Source organism: Pan troglodytes, chromosome 5 (genome assembly GCF_028858775.2).
Source record: "Pan troglodytes isolate AG18354 chromosome 5, NHGRI_mPanTro3-v2.0_pri, whole genome shotgun sequence".
Lineage (NCBI taxonomy): Eukaryota > Metazoa > Chordata > Mammalia > Primates > Hominidae > Pan > Pan troglodytes.
The window spans coordinates 61,356,359-61,375,077 of record NC_072403.2 but is presented as its reverse complement, the minus strand read 5'-3'; the positions used below and the strand labels follow the sequence as shown (position 1 = coordinate 61,375,077).

At 33.1% G+C, this 18,719-nt stretch overlaps 1 protein-coding gene across 2 annotated transcripts in view; it reads left to right on the top strand.

The window, feature by feature from the left end:
- The window catches only part of HMGCLL1 (3-hydroxy-3-methylglutaryl-CoA lyase like 1), a 143,931-nt gene that overhangs the window by 61,794 nt on the left and 63,418 nt on the right, over positions 1-18,719 (top strand). For both annotated transcript variants that reach the window (XM_016955682.2, XM_016955683.3), the window contains 3 exons: positions 733-828; positions 3,144-3,292; positions 18,023-18,086. In XM_016955682.2, the coding sequence (XP_016811171.1) occupies positions 733-828; positions 3,144-3,292; positions 18,023-18,086 (309 nt within the window). The remainder of the gene's footprint in view (positions 1-732; positions 829-3,143; positions 3,293-18,022; positions 18,087-18,719) is intronic.

Below are 18,719 nucleotides of genomic sequence, written 5' to 3'. Positions count from 1 at the left end.
TAATAGTTATTGTTTTAAGAAGCTAATTCTTAGACTTTGTGGCAAACTGGTAAATTTGATATTTTAATTCAAAGTTGAGTTTTTTAGAGATACAGAAAACGAAGTGTTGACAGGGTAGGTTAAATTTTTCAGGTGAAAACTCTACTGTATTAATTTGTTCACATATGAAAACGTGGTAATACTATGATAGTGTTACATAAAGCTTTATAACTATTACTAACTAAAGCACCAATGCTCACCAAATAGCATTCTGGGATCTCAGCCTTGTTAAACTGTTCTAAAGAATATGTGTAATTTACATTTTCCTAAACATTGTAAAATTTCATACACTGAAAATTATTTGGACATAAAATTTTCATGTGTGTGGTAAATGAATAGCATATTGCCTTTCCAACTTTCCCCAGTCTCAGGAGTATTTCAGCCTTGGACCATGAAATGAAAGGAAGGGAATAAAGATTGGTTAAGTGAAAATAATAAAGTTCCGAATTCCTATCTGTAATAACTCATTTTACAAGATCCCATTCTGTAAAACAGTTAAACTCATCTCTACTTATTATACATCTGTGAGACTGAGAACTACTTTCCTTTACATTCACTGGCATTATTTTTTTATTTCAGATATTAATTTAAAGACTCTAACTGTCCATGTAACTATAACCTACCTGAAACTAAAATGATTCTCGGTAACGTATTCGAAGTTACACATTTACATATAACTATTATGTATTTAAGATGGCTGATCACACTGAAGTAATGAAAGGCATTCATCAATATCCAGGAGTTCGCTATCCTGTCCTTACTCCTAATCTTCAGGGTTTTCACCATGCTGTAAGTGTGCTACTAATATCTCTAAAATTGATATGCCTCTTATTGTTTTAAAGATATTTACAAAGTTAAAATTGTGTCATATGTAACTCATCTGTAATACAAATACTTTGCTAATGTACTAACATGAAGACATAGAGCTCCAAGTCCTCACAGCATTGTTGGGGACTAAAGTGGTCTATATACCTGGCTCTTCCAGCTTCACAGTTCAAAAATCAAAACACAAAAGTAAAATTCTGCATTTTTTTGTGAAATTTCTTAGAAGTATATTTTGTGCTTCTTCTTAAATAAGTAATATAGAATACTATTTAAGCATTTTTCAATGCAATTTTTATAGTTATTAATATTGTTGAATTTGGTAATTATTTTTGTCAACCTTTGTTGATCAGCTTTTTGTGTCTGTTATTTTCTCCCTCTGGGTGAAAAGCTAATTGTCATTTTATCTGGCTCTAGTTACTTTCCCTATTTATCTTCTGGTTTGTTTCTTTTGATCCTCTGTGATTTAGAAATTTATATAATTTAAATAAAGCTTTAATAATTATACATATGAGACTATCCTCTTCAATTTTAAGGTGTTATCCGTATATGGGCTTATTGCATAGGTTTTGCAGCAGCTATTTCTGGTATTAATGAATATTAATGAAAAATATTCATTATATGAAGCTATATTATGTAAAGTTGAGATTGTGGGGTATTAATCGTATAATGTATTTTGTTAGAACCATTTATTTTTCTCGGGTTTGATTTGATAAAATTTTTATTGCGTTGTTTAAAAAGTCATTTAAAAATTATAAATATTGGTGTCATCTAGTAATCCTAACAAAGTAAAGAATGTATCTTACCTTGAAGAAGATACTGAAACGACACTCTCATGTTAACTCAGAGGGGCAAGCACTGGAGTGGAACTAATCTTGACTTTGGAGTCAAGCAGTTCTGTGCTCAAAACGTGACTCCAGAACTTTTACTCCCTGTGTGATATCATGCTAAGGATTTACCTTTTTTGCGCTATAGCTTTTTCATCTGTAAAATTGGCATAACAACACTTAGTTTACACAGTTGTTTGTAGATGACAAAAAGCACATCCATAGTACTAAAAACAGTACAGACAAATAGTAGATGTTCACTAATAGAGTTTTTATTTTAGAAATTGAAAATTTATTTTGGATAGAGGCATAAAAGCCAATATTTTTTAAATGTTTGAGGAAAGATGAAAAGATAGCTTTTAAGTTTTTCTCCCCCCATGTATTTTTTTTTTTTTTTTCTGAGATGGAGCTTTGCTCTGTCGCCAGGCTGGAGTACAGTGGCGTGATCTTGATTCACTGCAACCTCCGCCTCCCAGGTTCAAGCAATTCTCCTGCCTCAGCCTCCCAAGTAGCTGGGACTACAGATGTACACCACCACACCCAGCTAATTTTTGCATTTTTAGTAGAGACGGGGTTTCACCATGTTGGCCAGGATGGTCTTGATCTCTTGACCTTGTGATCTGCCTACCTTGGCCTCCCAAAGTGCTGGGATTACAGGCGTGAGCCACCGCACCTGACCTCCCCCCCATGTGTTAATGGGGGATTAGCAGGAGGGGAGAACGTAGGCAAAGTGCTAGAAATACATTAACAGAAGGTCTTAAACATCCAGCTGAATGACTGAGAGGCTTGATATTTGAAAACAAGTCACTGGAGAGCCTGGAGGAAGGAATAAAGTTGACAAAAAGTGCAAAAAGGAAATTGATTAGATTAATATTTTGGATTTAAAGACTGACAAAAAGATCAAAGCATTAGGTACACAAGAGTATGGCTGTAGAAGTCAGGATACAAAAAAATAAAAGCTAGGTTAGGAGACCAAAGAAAAACTGGGGGCAAAATCTAAATGATGAATTGGAAAAATATTTTTCTGTTGGATTGTAGGAAGAGAAGATAAACAAAGTAGTTAGTATCTTCCATTTTAATAATTGGTTTGGAAATATTTTTTCATGGAGGATAAGGGTTTTATTGGGGTGCTAGTATTTTCCATAATTAGGCTTACAGTATTTCTGAAGATAATACATAATTTTTAAAAGGCATAATTAAATAGAACATCCTCATTGTGTTTTTGTGCCTCACAGACTTATGAATATTGCAGTTTGTGGATTATTCTGTTATTACAAAATATTTTTACATTTCGAAAGAATATATGTGGCAAGATGAGAGGAATCCAATTTTAAATTCTAAGGCAAATATTAAAGAATACATGTATGCCTTCATAGAGTAGTTAATCTTTATTCTACCACTGTCATTCACATTTTTGAAGTTATTAGATTTGGCTTTAAACTATATATTTTTCAGGTTGCTGCTGGAGCTACTGAGATATCAGTTTTTGGAGCTGCATCTGAATCCTTTAGCAAGAAGAATATTAACTGTTCCATTGAAGAAAGTATGGGAAAATTTGAGGAGGTTGTTAAGTCTGCAAGACACATGAATATTCCAGCACGAGGGTACTTATGAAATCCCACAAATTCTGTTTTGTTAATGTTTATTGTTAAAGCTTACTCAAAAATTATCTAGAGATTCTTATATCATTTATAAAAATATACATAGAATATCATATTTCTATTTTGTTTAATCAGGGTAATCACTATATAGTTACATCTCATTAACATCACTGCTGATTATTAGTGAGTATCTAGCTTGTGGAATGTGTCATGCAATTGAAATCAGAGGAACTAGCATGCAAATCTGGCATTATTAACTATTTTATTAACACTCTAGCACCCAAATGCAGCCCTCTTATCTCAGCCTACATGTGCTGATAAGTTGATATAAACTCACAACAGCTTTTGGAAAAGAATCACCTAATGTGGTTTTCAAATTTTTTTTAAAACATGACTTTTTCTTCAAAGAGTATTTTATGTAGAACTTCAATAGAATACAGCAGATATAAAATTGAGCTGCTCTGGGAAATCATTTTATCCATTCTTTCTCCCCCTCAATGGCTGACTTTTCTACTTCCTCTGGGTGATCCCAAAGCACCTCCATAGTATCTTGCAGAACACTGTTTAAAAATACTTGATAAATTGCTTATAGAAGATAAATATAAACTTTCAGTTCTCTACTATTTTCTATTATATGTGATTTCTATAAATTTAGGAGTATCAGAGATATCAATCCTTTTCTCCTCGCCTTGCCTTTTTCTTGTGGAAACTTATCAGCTGTTCATTCTAAGAGATGTTGATTACAGGACATGGAAAATAAAAACTGACCCAAGATCCACAAACCTAATTTTCTCTCTCAGGAGTTTAGAAATGGTATACCAAACATGGTTACTTGTATTGAAAGATTATGTGATTTTGTCACTGAGTTCACTATTTTGGGGTTCCTAGGATGGAGCCACATGCAAACCAGTGACAGGACAGAGTAGTAGAAAGCAGAAATGGAAAAAGGAGGCTCCTAGCGGTGATGAGAGATATAGGGGGAGGGAGGAGAGAGGGAAAAATCTGCCTTGGTGCTTGTCTGCTTCCAGGACCAATAGTTGCCTCAAGTATTATAACCAGGCCTATGTGCTGTGAAACCTATAATGCATTTTTGTGTGTGTTTGTTTCTTAAGGAAGAATTTGTTTCTAAGACATTAGCTACTTTTTCTATTAATTTTATAAGTATGGAGATATGATGAACACACATCTTAACAAGTTAAAGTGCATAGCGATTGGTAATAGAAGGTTGAAAGCTGGGGATGGATTTGGGTGCAGGCTGTACTTCCCTTAGTTGAGGTGAGCAAAGTTCATGGTAGCAGGAAAGATTCAACAGTTAATGAGAAAGATAAGTGAGTCAATTTTGACTGAAAATATTAGTGAAATGATTGGAATTTCAATCAAGGTGTTTTGGGGGAACAATTAGAGTTAGACTATACCTAGTAAAATATTTTGTTAGTTTGTTTTCTATTTATATTTTTCCTGTCCTCCATAGTAAGTCTACATGAGTTTCTAAAATTTGAAATTACTTTTGTAATTAAGATAGATACATATCATGTAAGGACTATATGAGAAAAATTTAAAATCCAAGACAATGTATTTCCAAAGACATAAAATAAAGGATATTTATTTTTCAGGCAAAAGTTACAAAACCACAATCAAAAAGGAGAGATATACTATTGGTTTCTCAATTCGAATATAAATAAGTTGTCTCAATTTTCTTTAAAATAAAGAGAAAGATGAAGACCCTATTCTACTTCAATATGTGTTTAAAGTGTGGAGTATAAGCTTTAGAGTAAAGTAATTCTCATTGGAAAGTTAAAAAGTATGTGACTATAAGAAGTAAATTGCTTATGTAGCTTGCTCTTCAAATAGGAAGGGTTTTTTTAGTGTTGAAAGATGGATGCAAATATAAGTTGTAGGAAGTAACCTTTTATTATCTTAGCTTTCTGTTGTAAAATGGAATAGTTAATATAACTGGGCTAATAAAAATCTTAAACCCTCTTAATACTCATTGTTTGACAAATAATATTGCCTCATCAGAAAAATGAAAACTTCTAATCGTGCTGTGGCTTAAGTTTTCCAGGCTTTGATGAACAGGAAGTGACCCACAGTAAAGCAAAATGAGTAGAGTACAGTGGTGACTTTACTGTAGAATTATAGACAAATGTACGTTTTCCAGTGTGGATTTTGTTCCTTTGGAGTACAACTCCTGAATTTTCTGAAACACTCTCATTTTCAGAAATATGCCTTTCAGTATTAGAGTTCAGCAGCTATTTGTGTAGTTGAAAATATCTTATTCCTCCCAACAATTTATATAAAGTTTAAATAAGATTTTATTTTTACTGGCAATCTGATTTTAGGTATTCACCATTGTAAGTCATAAGCCATTAGTACCTATTTAAGGAAAGGAGCCATGCTCAACTAGTTGAAACTGCAGTAGATGCTTCAGCATGTCTTGCATGGTAACAGCTGCATCAACATATACTTGATAATCATCCAGAAAATTTATGTCGTCAGTTGTCAGCTTTAAAGGCCATAAAGCAGTACACGTTTTATAAAAGCACACTAAAACTATTAAAATTTTTATAAAATAGTAAACATTCATATAGTCCAAATAGTAGCTTTTATTACAGTTATGAAGGCTATTGTTAAATTCCCCCCACACACTCACTGAAACACACACACAACACATGCATGTGTACACATTTTTAACACACACTCAGAACTGTACATAACATCTGGGACACATTGTGAAAAGACACCATGCCAAATCAGTGACAAAATGCAGAGTCAGCAAACTACTGGTTATATGTGAATGCAAAATGAAATATCCGCAGTTTGGATTTTATTTTTTAATGTGCAGTTCATGTGACTTTTTTTAAATCTAGATAATTTTTCTATTAACTGTCTAAATTGTAAAAGGTTAAGAGGGCAAAGAAAAATAAAAGCCAATGACAAATGTGATTATTTTCCTTTTATCAATGGTATTTATTGAAAGAAATATCTATTGGCTTGCCAGGATCCTTTTAAAATTGAAATTCTTCAAGATATGAAGTAGTACTTTAATATATAAGACATTCAGAATTTATTATTTTTTGTCTAAAGTGATTATCAGCTTCTCTTTATTGAAATGACATTAATCACATGCTCACTCTTTGTGAGAGTATTAATTTAAAAAGGAAATTCTTAGTAAGTTGCCATTATTAATTTCATGGTTAAAATGATTATAAATAGAAATTATAAAATTAAAAGGTCAGCAGGTATATTTTTATTATTATTATACTTTAAGTTTTAGGGTATATGTGCACAATGTGCAGGTTAGTTACATATGTATACATGTGCCATGCTGGTGTGCTGCACCCATTAACTCATCATTTAGCATTAGGTATATCTCTTAATGCTATCCCTCCCCCCTCCCCCCACCCCACAACAGTCCCCAGAGTGTGATGTTCCCCTTCCTGTGTCCATGTGTTCTCATTTTTCAATTCCCATCTATGAGTGAGAACATGCAGTGTTTGGTTTTTTGTCCTTGCGGTAGTTTACCGAGAATGATGATTTCCAATTTCATCCATGTCCCTACAAAGGACATGAACTCATCATTTTTTATGGCTGCATAGTATTCCATGGTGTATATGTGCCACATTTTCTTAATTCAGTCTATCATTGTTGGTCATTTGGGTTGGTTCCAAGTCTTTGCTATTGTGAATAGTGCCGCAATAAGCATGTGTCTTTATAGCAGCATGATTTATAGTCCTTTGGGTATATATCCAGTTAAAGCATAAATCATGAAAGTTTCTTTACATAATTACATCTTATACTTCTCCTATAAGATGGCCAAGAATCATTTGATTCGTGATTAACCTTCTGAAAGTTTATACTGAAAGTTCAAAGAAGAGTATATTTAACATTTTTCCTAGGAGCCACACAAAGTTATTGATTCATTGTTTTAAAAATTATAAAACTTTAAAATATTTATCTGTGAATTGTAACTGGTTGAATTTTTTTCAACTAATAGAGACAAACATAGATTACTTTTAGATACAGAAAAACAAAGACAATTGTCAGGTGTGATAATGTCATACTTTAGTCATAATTTTTTAAATAAAATGTGCTTAGTATTTAGGAGGAAGTAAGGAGTCAGATTTTCCAAGAACTGTAATGAATCTAGGGTGTTCATTTTGTCCATCTCTTCATCTACTATTTTTCTCACTATTGACTTTCTTCTTATGCAAAAACAGGGAAAACTTAATTTGGTCTTAAATGCTTCCAAAAGGGATTGCATTACATACAATCGTGAAGAATTCCTTTGATGAAAGATCCTCAATGTTAGGAAATTCTTCTTGTGTTTAATTATTTTTTTTAACTGATTCAGCTCTATATAATTCTCATCCTTTGAAATGGCAATCTTCCCACGTGCCATGAAGTCAGGGCACAGTATTCTCCTTTAAAACACTGTTGTTTCCCCCTTTGAGAGATAATTTATAACTACACACATTTATTCAAAAACTTGCAACCTACTTGCTGAATTAGCCAAACCACCTAGGTCACGTTGCATTGAGTTTGTCTTTCCTGTTCTCCTTGTCTAATGTAGAATCTCAGTATGGACTCAGATCCTGACCCTGAAGATAATAGCAGTCTTGTTGAGTGAGATAATGAGTCTCCTTATTTAGGGCTCCATTTTTAAGTACACTGTGACTAGTAGCTAGCATTTCTTATGACAAAGCATCAAATCCCTTCCATTGGATGATCTACCTCTATGGAACACTTGCATTTATAGCATCATATTCTTGTAAGTGGGCAGCAAGAAGCTGCCCACAGAAGTTCCTTTCCAAATTCTATTGTTCAACTGAGGCCTAGGTCTGGAAGAACGATTCAATCATCGTTATGTACCACCAAAATATGGGACATAAAACTCTAAAAATAAGACATCTGTTAAAGCTATTTTCTTTCATACATATGGTTTGTTTAAGGGTTTATACTTTTTAAGCTTTATATATTATTCTGGCACTGCTGTGTGCCAGAACAACACATACCCAGCAGCAGTTAATATTTGTAAGCTGGGTTTGTGCAGTTGTGTCTAAATAGCCTTCATTTAGACATTTTGAGGTAAGAATATGTTTAATCATTTCTCATGAAATTAGCATTAATACTTTTTCATTATTAAATATTCTTTTGCTGGATTATACCTTGCCATACCTGGGCAAGAAGTAGAATTTTAATTTACACAAGTAATTTCAAGAAAGTTAATGGTGTCCCTAAGGTGTGAAATTAATTCAGCATGAATTGTGGTTGAATGGTATATGTTTATAGTCCATACAGTCACTTACAATAATTTAAAATTATTTTTAACATGCTTTTTCTTTTATTATATATGTCAATGTGAAACAAGGATATAACAAAGTGAATTTAATAAGTATGAAAAGAGTTGTGCAACATATGAAATAGAAAAATGAACATTTAGAAGTTTTTATCATGAGATTAACTTTACTATGAATTCCTTAAAAGTGTTTACAAATTTACTTTTATTTAGAAACACTAGTCATATGAAATTAGAACACAGAATACCTGGAAGAAGTACTCTGAATAAAGTTTGGAAATAATAAGTATTCGATAAATTTATTTTTAATCTTATTTAACTTTTTCAATATAATTCAGCAGAAAACATAATCTTAGGCATTCTTCAATTAATTCAAAATTGAATCAAAAATTTATTTTAAAAATGTAATTAGGGATTGAAATGAGTCAATCTCAGAGCTTTACCTTGGAAACATCTAACCAGATTCTCTCAAAGCATTACTCAACATGTTTAGTAGGGTTACATTAAAATTAAAACAGTAGTAGTGGAGGTAGAGGTAAGGGGAGAATTCATGGTTCAAAAATTTGTGGACACCTGGATTAAACATGGTTATCCTTGTTAACCAGGCCCTCCAAATATAGGACTTCTTTAAACTAGGGCTGGAAGATGGCTGTTGTGTTGGACTGAGTTTCTCACATTTACTGATCTTTGGAATCCCTTTTTCACCTGTCATTTCATGTGGCCAGTGCTCTGAAATTCTCACTTCTTCACTCATCAATCAACTGGACAGAAACCCTAGAAGCTAAATATTTTGAATGGGTAGGCCAAAAAAAAAAAGGTGGCAATTGAAGTTTTAGCACTATATGAAAAAGGCAAGATTAGTTTGGTTTCTAGTAGTTGAATTTAACATTGATTTTTTTTAATTGTTTTCAAAAGCAGACATGCTGTTGTAGTTTATAAAATAAAATATAACGTGGGAGCTATGAAATGAAATGTCTTTCATATTGAACATAAGAGAACAAATTGCACAGTGATGTGAGTTTCAGGTCTCAGAGATTTAAGTGGATCATTAAAAATTTGAGAGCTTGGCTGGAGACAGAGTCAAAACCCAGGACATACAGAACTCTGAGAAAAGTCTCTGGAACTACATTGGTTTAATTTGTTGAATAAAATAATATTTTGTACATAATCATGCTATTTAAAAAGACAGACTATTTTACAAATCTCTTCTAAAGAACAAACAATATAAGTCATCATAAAATGGAACATGAAGTATTACCTGAAGTGTCCGGCCCAGATCATTGGGAACATATTCAGATATTGAGTTGGGTTTAGTTTGAGGGCTGGGGGAACAGGGAGTCTGCCATGCAGGTCCCATTTAGAATTGTCCCAAAGGATACTTAGAGTAGTCCCCCTTGTCTGCAGGAGATGTATTCCAAGACCCCAGTGGATGCCTGAAACTGTCGGTAGTATTATACCAAACCCTATGTATACTCTTTTTATCCTTTACATACATATGTATAATAAAGTTTAATCCACAGATGTAGCCTCTCCAGTAATTTTCATATGTTTGAGTCCAAACCTATTCCTGAATCTGTGAAATGTCCTTTACCTGCAGTAATGGCTTGGGGTCACCAGTTTCAGGAGATCCCTTGCTGAAGTCTTACAGGTTCAATGCTTTCTGGTACAACACATGGTCCTCAGTCAGAACATGTTTTCTGTTCATGTCTTCCACACACAAATTTAATGTCTTTCCCATCTTAACTAAGAGCTTATCACATGCTGTGGCTGTGATTTTTGTAGTTTGAGGTACAATAGCAAAGCCAGCATGAATTTATTTTTTCCTTCACAATTCTATTGATAGGAGTTTTATATTCTTACCATAGATGTTAGCAACTTCATCATACAATATTTTTTTTCTTTTTAAGTTGAAAACTTTCCCCATTTTACTTAAAGGAAGCACTTTGCAGATTCTTTTTGGCGTATCCAAGTTGCCAACCTCACTATTTTTGGGCTTTGGGTCCATCATTAAGTAAAATAAGTGTTACTTAAACACAAGCACTGAGATACAGTTGATCTCATAACTGAGAGAACCATTAAGTGACTAATGGGATGGGTGCATCTACAGCATGGATATGCTGGTCAAAGGGAAGAGTCACATCTCAAACAGCATGGTATGAGATTTCATCATGTTATTCAGAGTGGCCCACAATTTTAAGCTTATGAATTGTTTATTCTGGAATTTTCCATTTCATATTTTCAGACCATGGTTGACTGCATGTAACTAAGACTGCAGAAAGTAAAACCTTAGATAAGGGAAGGCTACTCTACCAGTATGGGACTCTTAACACTTTTCCACATGGCTCTGGGTGGGGCTGAGGCCATTTAATTAAAAATTACTCCAAGGATTCATCATTTTAAGAGGAAAAAACACAAAGGATCAAATGAAGTAGTTTATCAATTAGAGTGGAAAGACAAATAGAGCAAAAAGGTATAGAAAGTTTCAAAAGGTATGGCAGAAAATAAGATCAAGGTAAAGATAATTTAAAAGTCAGTCTGAACCAGTCTCTATGTCTGGCTTCCCGGGTCTGAGCTTATAGTTAGTGTGGGAATCTGAGCTTGACACAGGAAGCTTTCTCATTGTAAACAGCTCAACTGATGTAGTAGGAAGACCCAGCCTTCAAGTTGGACAGACAGTTTGGTTTTAAAGCCTAGTTCAGCAGTTTACTCTATTTGTATTCTGCAACCTATTTAATTTACTTGAGGCTCAGGTTTTCCATTGGTGAAATGGCTTTATTGTGGAGATTACAAAATTTTAAGCAAATGTCTAGCCCCACATATGTTTAAATATTTTACGTGGCAACTTTTCCAAGGATGAATTGCTGAAGGAGGTTATGCCATTTTATTTCAAAGAAAACCCTAAAATATTCTAACTTGAATACAAATTTACTTTTTAGTTTCATCAGGAACTACGCAGATAAATTAACCTCACAGGCATATACAGCTTTAGGAACAAAACTATATGTAAAGTAAGATATTACATGAAATTTTTTTTCTAAACTTTGCATATATTTATAGAGAGATCACAGTTTATACAGAAGGTATTTTTAATACACAGTATTCTAATAGTAGGCTTAGGAGAAATAAAATCAGTCAAGTATTCTAGAGCAAAAATTGAATCTTAGCAGAATTACTCCTGGATGCCATGAAACAGTCTTTAATTTTTATGTTATCCACAATGATAAATGCATTACAGGCTCTCAAAATATATTGTTCATTCACTTAATAATAATGGCATGTTATTTTGTGTTGCTTACAGAATGGTGTATTCCACATGAATGTAGCAAAGTAGCTCCTATGTTTATAGATCTTAATTCCCTTTATTTGAGATTACATATAATTTCATCACTCCTGGCATTGTTCTCTTCTGAGGATCAGCAATAGTTGACTCCACTCCAAATGTTTGTGACATTTATACATGGCTTTACTTATACTTTTTGTTTCAATTTTTGCCAGGATGATTGGAGGAACATGGGATAATTGTGAGAAGGTAGGCTGGGATAAGGCCTAACTGTAGATTCTTTTTCATGATTTAATTCTTCTAGGTAAGGTTATTAAAGACTGAAACACTTCACGTCTTGTTTTATATCATGTTTTTACAGACTATTAAAAAATGACCTCAACAAGCACAAATACAAATAAAACAATTCATATTCATTTCCACAGGATTTATTGTAATGCTGTGTTTTTTGTTAATTTTAGCAAGATTCGTTTCAATATGGTTGATGATTACTATGTCATCTGAATAATGTTTAAAAATGGATTTCAAGTTCTGATCTCTCAAATATGTGCTATTATTTCTGGCTACAGGATTTAGAACATAAATAAACCTTACCTATTTGTTTACTATAAAAATTAGGAATGTCTTAGACAAGTATTCAGAAGGTAAAAATGACATTTTAACTAACGTATTTGTGTATTAATTCATACAAGAAATAGCAATTGAATACAGTAGGCCCTCAATGTCCATGGGTTATACATGCAGGGATTCAACCAACTATGAATCAAAAATATTTTTAAAAATAATTTGAAGAAAAATAAAAATACAGTCTAGCAACTACTTACATAGTATTTACATTATATTAGGTATTATAAGTAATCTAGAGATGATTTAAAGTATATAGGGAGAATTCCCCACAAACACTGAGGGATGACTATATTTGTTTTAAACAATGTGCTGTCTTGTGATACCGTGTGGGCTATGAAAATGAAAATTCAGCATAACTTCAAAGAGTTTTTAGCAGACTGGGAAAATAAAATATGTATGAAAATAATTATTGTACTGCCCAAACTGGCAAGTACATTAAGAGAGATAAAGATACATACTATTGAAATTTAAAGTAATTCTAATATCTGGGGTGATTTAGAGAAACTTCATAAAGAAGGTACCAGTACAATGAAGTCATTAAAAATATATGAATGTATGGAAACATAATCAAAATAATGGCTTTTTCAGGCAGGGCAGGGAATCTACAAAGAGCAAAGACACAGTGAAGAGAAATCTCAGGAAATGTTTGGGTAATAGAAAGAAGCTTACTTTTATTGAAATAAAGTTTTTTGTGGATGTATAGTAAAAGAAAGGTAGAAGGTTAGATTGGAGTTTCACAGATTGCTAAACTTGAACACGAGTTTATTCAGTAGAAAATAGCAAGCCATTAAAGATTGTCAAAGTGGAAAAATATGTAATCAAATCCATGCTCTAAGAATATAATTTTGACATTAGAAATTGAAGTAAAGTGGAGAGACATGGGGTTAGAAACAAGGAGAGCACTTAGGAGAGGGTTCTTGGGAATGGTTCTGTACACTCAAGCTGCTGCTGGCAGAGGCTAAATGCCACAGAGGCTAGAGGGGAAGAATCCGCTAACCTTTGGTTATTGAATAAGTTTACAAAGGTGACCATCAAGTGACTTAGCAGGACTGACCCTGAGAATAACTATGTAATTTTTTTAAATGGCAAATGCAGGGGAAACAGGTTTATGTGAAAGAAATAGGGACGATGACCACTTCAGACATGTTTAACTAAATATGCTATGTGAATGCATCAAGCTTGTAATATACATGAGGCACTTTGGGGTTGATCCTGGGGTTATGGGCATAATGGTGAGCGAGAGGGACTATGGAGGACTTAGCTAACTCATAGACCCCCTTTTTCATTCTCATTACACACACAGAAATTTTATAACTTTTAAAACATATCACCTAGCTGAGAAAAAAAAAGTCTCAGGTTTCATCAATGAAAATGTGGCAATCATGTAGGTTGATACCACAGAAGCATATGGGGGTATCTATACCAGAAAGAGTACCTAGTAGTGTAGTAATGGGATTTTAATATCTACATGGGAAAAAATTCAATGTTCTGCTAAGGTATGAATTTGGAACTATGTCTTGGAGTCTGGCATCACCTCTTTGCCAATGCAAAGTCATTGAGATCCATGCCAGCTATTTTTATGGGTTGTGGATTTGTGACACATGAGTATTGTGGAAACCCAAATTGAGAAATTAAGGTAGAAATTTGTTCAAGAATTGATAAATTCCACAGGGTAAAGGCAGAAAGCAATCAGATTCTTTCGATAGGATCGTTTAAATAATTCAAGATGCTCATAGAATTCCTACAGAAACTAAAATTACCATGAAAAGGCACTCACAATAAAAACTATAAAGCACATGAGAAAACAAGCTAACTTAAGGAAAACAAACACAGGAGACAACAGAAAAAAACTTTAGCAGAACAGAAGGTAACAGAACAATCTGAAAAAGATTATAAGTTAACCACATGAAATGTTTATAGAGGCAAAGTAAGAACATAAGACTTAAAGTATAATAATAATAAAAAAATAACATCTTTGTGGATGAGAAAAATAAAATTCAGAAGATGGATAACCTTGAAACAATTTAACAGTCTAACAAAGTATAATAAATAGCAAAATCATGTATTTGAAATGAATCTTTAAAAAATTCACAATGCAAGCAAAAAAAAAAACAGATCTTTACAGAAAACAAAATTAGTATTTGACAAAATGAAACATTATCTCTAAATGGGAATATATTCATTAGAATACAAAAGTGAATGAATTAATTGAACAGCAGATTACATGTAGCCAAAGGGAACAGCAGATTATGTGCAGCTTAGCCTGCAATTAAGATTTGAGAAAACTATAAGAGTGAAACCCAGAAAAATAAATTAATAGAAATTGTAAAAGTAAGGTTAGTAGAAAATGCCTAATAGAATTTCCATATGGAGTAAACAGAGAAAATAGATATGAGAAATATATTTGAAAAGGTAGTACCTTGAGAATTTTCTAGAAATTAGGAAAAGCACTAATGTTAATATTGAAGAAGTATAGCAGATCCTGAGATAGCTAATAGTAAAATGCAGATAAGATAGAAACAGATAGAACAGTAGAGAAAAAAATAGACTACCATGAAAGAATTAGCTTGACAGTAAAATTCCTATCAGCAATAACTGAGACCAGAGACAGTAAAATAATATATTCAATGTGCCAAGATAACTGTCAACATAGAATTTTATACCTAGTCAAACTATTGCTCAACAATGAAGATGAAATGAAACCATTTGCTGACAAAACAGTCTGCAACATCTACCAGACTCTTGCTGAAAGAACTACTACGTATTCACTTAAGTCAAAAACATTGAACCAGAAATAAGGAATAAGATGAAAAAAATAAATGGAGCAATTGGAGTTTGCAGCTTCAGAAAAGTAGAAATCATTTGGAACGGGTCTGGGTAAAACTTAACCACCAGGCAATCAAAGCTGAATGAAAATATTATGGCATAGTTGTGAGGAAATTCCTGAGATTAGTTAGATACGGTCAGCTCCATGTAATATAACTTTTTACACAAGGGAATCAGTAGAGCAATCCAGGTGATGCAGTATTGCTAATAGTTGAGTGATTTTCAATGTTGGCAGTATAATAGAACTTTAAAAATTATATAAAATAATATCTTGGTGGTTGGATTTCATCCACTAGGTTTCTGGTTTAATTGTTTTGGAACATATCCTAAGCATCAGTGTTTATCTTTTTTAAAGCACCAAGGTGATTCTGTGCAGCCAAGGTTGAGAACCACTGTAATAGATTGTTAGAGAAGAGCAGAAGTCCAGAAGCTGGCTTTGGCCGCTTGTCAAAGAAGAGAATTCAGTTCATATTCGTGACGGTAGAGGCCTTTTCTCACTCAGGAAAAGCAGCTTGATTTCTTTAGAAAGGGTTGACAACCTTTTTCTGTAAAGTTCCAGACAATAACATTTTAGGTGTTGTGGGTCAGATGATTTCTGTTGCAACTGCTCAACTCTGCTGTAGTGTAAAAGCAGCCATAAATAAGTATGCAAACAGATGGGCATGGCTGTATTCTAATACAATTTTATTATTAAAAGAGTAATAGGCAGGATTTGGTCTCTGGACCTTAGTGTACCAACCTCTGCTTTAGAATGTTAAAGTATACAGTTAAGGGAACATAGTTGAGAACCATCACATTAGCCTTGGAGAAGGTAGCCGCATGCGTGACTAGATCAAAACAGTGTTCCCTCACAAGATAGGGAAGAGCATATGAACATGAAATGAGACAGAGTGTGAAGATCTCAGAAACACAGGCATGGAAATGTCCTGGAGGGAAAGTGTGAATAAATAAAAATGCCCACATAAAGAGTTAAGGTTCTGTCAATAAAGTGGTAGCTGTGGCCAAATAATAATTTGAAAATGCAGGAGAGGTTTGTTTTGTTTTGCATTTATGTTTGTTTTTCACATTTAGAAGGAGAACATGTAAATAAATACCTTGGATTTTCTATTTACTCACATCTAGATGTTTTGGGTTCAAAAATCAATGTATTTATATATTAGCATGTTATTGTAATCATTACATTTGTATTAAAACTTTTTCTCCTTTTCCATCCTTAGCCACCTTCTCCAGTGTTATGTTCATTTAAGAACATTTTATTTTCACACATCTTGATTAAATGTACAGATTATCTAAAGCATAAACTTAGATTATAGTGATTGGAGTAACGGAGGGATGAGCTTCCTGTCTGGCATAACTTTCCAATTTTACTTGAATTTATCCTCTTTTATCCTTTTCTATCCCTCATAACTGCTTGAATGGCTTATAAAACTACTTAATACTACAACATATTTTAATTGACATTTTAACACTTCTATAATTTCTGTAACCTAATTTGGTTACATCTTAGAATCAATAGCTATGTACTGAATCACTGAATATGTATTTTTTTTTTCTACTCCAAAGACTGTTAGGAATTTCATAGTGCATCTTCAAATCAATAGCATATTAGAATTAAGGAAATAGGGTATTTCTTGTGTTTTTGCCTCTACCTTTTCTCTGGCATCTGCTTCCACTGCCCCCACAGAGTTATATTTCTGGGAAACAAATCTGATCTTGCCACTACCTTACGTAATAATTTTCAGTGCCTCAAAACAATTTTGAGTGATCTTAAAGTCCAGACAACTTGGAATGGCGTTCAAAGTCTTTGCTTTCTAAACCCTGTCATATTGTGACCCCCATGTTCGATCTCCAGCCTCATTTCCCACCATCCCTCTCCCTTTTATGCAGCTTGCTTCATTCATTCCTAAATATCATACTCATTATGCATTATTTCAATAGAAGAATTGTAAATGTCTCTGAAGTAAGTTTAATAAAATGGGATTGATGTTGAGCTGGAAATAGCTAAAGCAGGCTTCTCCTAAAGCTTAATTATTTAAGATTGAAATGGATGTTTGTCTTTGCAGGAAATGCTTGACTTTTTAATGTTAGAATGAGTTACAAAAGAAGCTTATAGAATATCTTTATTCTGAGCCTTCTAAACACACTAGTCACTCTTCTGTTTGGAATGATTTAGGTAAACCCATGAGAGAGAGAAAAAAAATGAACTCTGAGGCTATGCCCAGTTCCAAGACCTTTGGATGATTAATAGCTGTATCTAAATGAGGCCAAAATATCCAGATGGGAGTAAGAAGAAAAATTCAGTTAGTTTACTACATGGTCTGCTTGTATGTTTCCAAAGACCCAGATATTTAACAGTTGAGTGTATGTAATTATTTAAATAAAACCATATATTTCACTGGTATTTTCTGCTTTGAATGTTATATGTTGCTATGGTATGAATAACTTTACCAGATAATCACTTACTATTTATCCCCATCTGTCATCAAAAACACGTATCAAATTGTAATTATTATAGAAAGATAAAAATGTGAGCTGATTGAAAATGCTTCAAACTTCATTTGGTTTGGTCTAATGATAAAATAATAATAAAGTAATAGTGCAAAATAAATTTTCTTGATGCAGTTTCAGCTAATTCTTAATTTTTATAAGATGGAAATGGCTTATTTACCATATGCATATTTATAAGGCTGTATTTTTAATTTAGGTATGTGTCTTGTGCTCTGGGCTGTCCATATGAAGGAAGTATTACACCGCAAAAAGTGACAGAAGTAAGCTACATCTCCAGCTTTTTTGGTTTATGGTAATATATATTATTTTTAAAAGGGGGCTTTCTTAATATTTATTGAATCTGCATAGCATGAAGCCATGGATTAAGAGGCGAACCCTGAAGACATATTTGATCACTTAACTAATAGTTTCATTTTAACAGTGAAGTCCTGTACATTGGCTATAACTTTTCAACGTTAAGGGACAGTTGAGTCCTATAATTTGGGTGCTCAAAGGTGGAAGGAATAAAAATATAAATTTTGTTTTTTTGTGGCTATAACATAGTGAGTGGTCTTTCCAATCTCCATCAGAATGTCAGGGCAGTTTTTGGAGAAACACTTAAACTTTCCTTGGTTGCTTAGGCAGCATCCCTGTTTGTCTCCTGCATACTTTGGCCCGTTATATCAGAATATACACTACTTTTGTGTTCTTGTCCTTTTGTGATCCTGTAGATCTTACTGCTGTGATTAAGTTGCTGTTATTCCAGAACAATTTTACAGCAATAGATTATAGTCATTAAGGCCCTGATTACTGAAGTTTATTTTCTTCCTGTCGTTTATTATTTATTTATACCAATGAATACAAAATGCACTGTCTTTGAGATTATATTAGTTTCAGAAATGTATTTGTATATA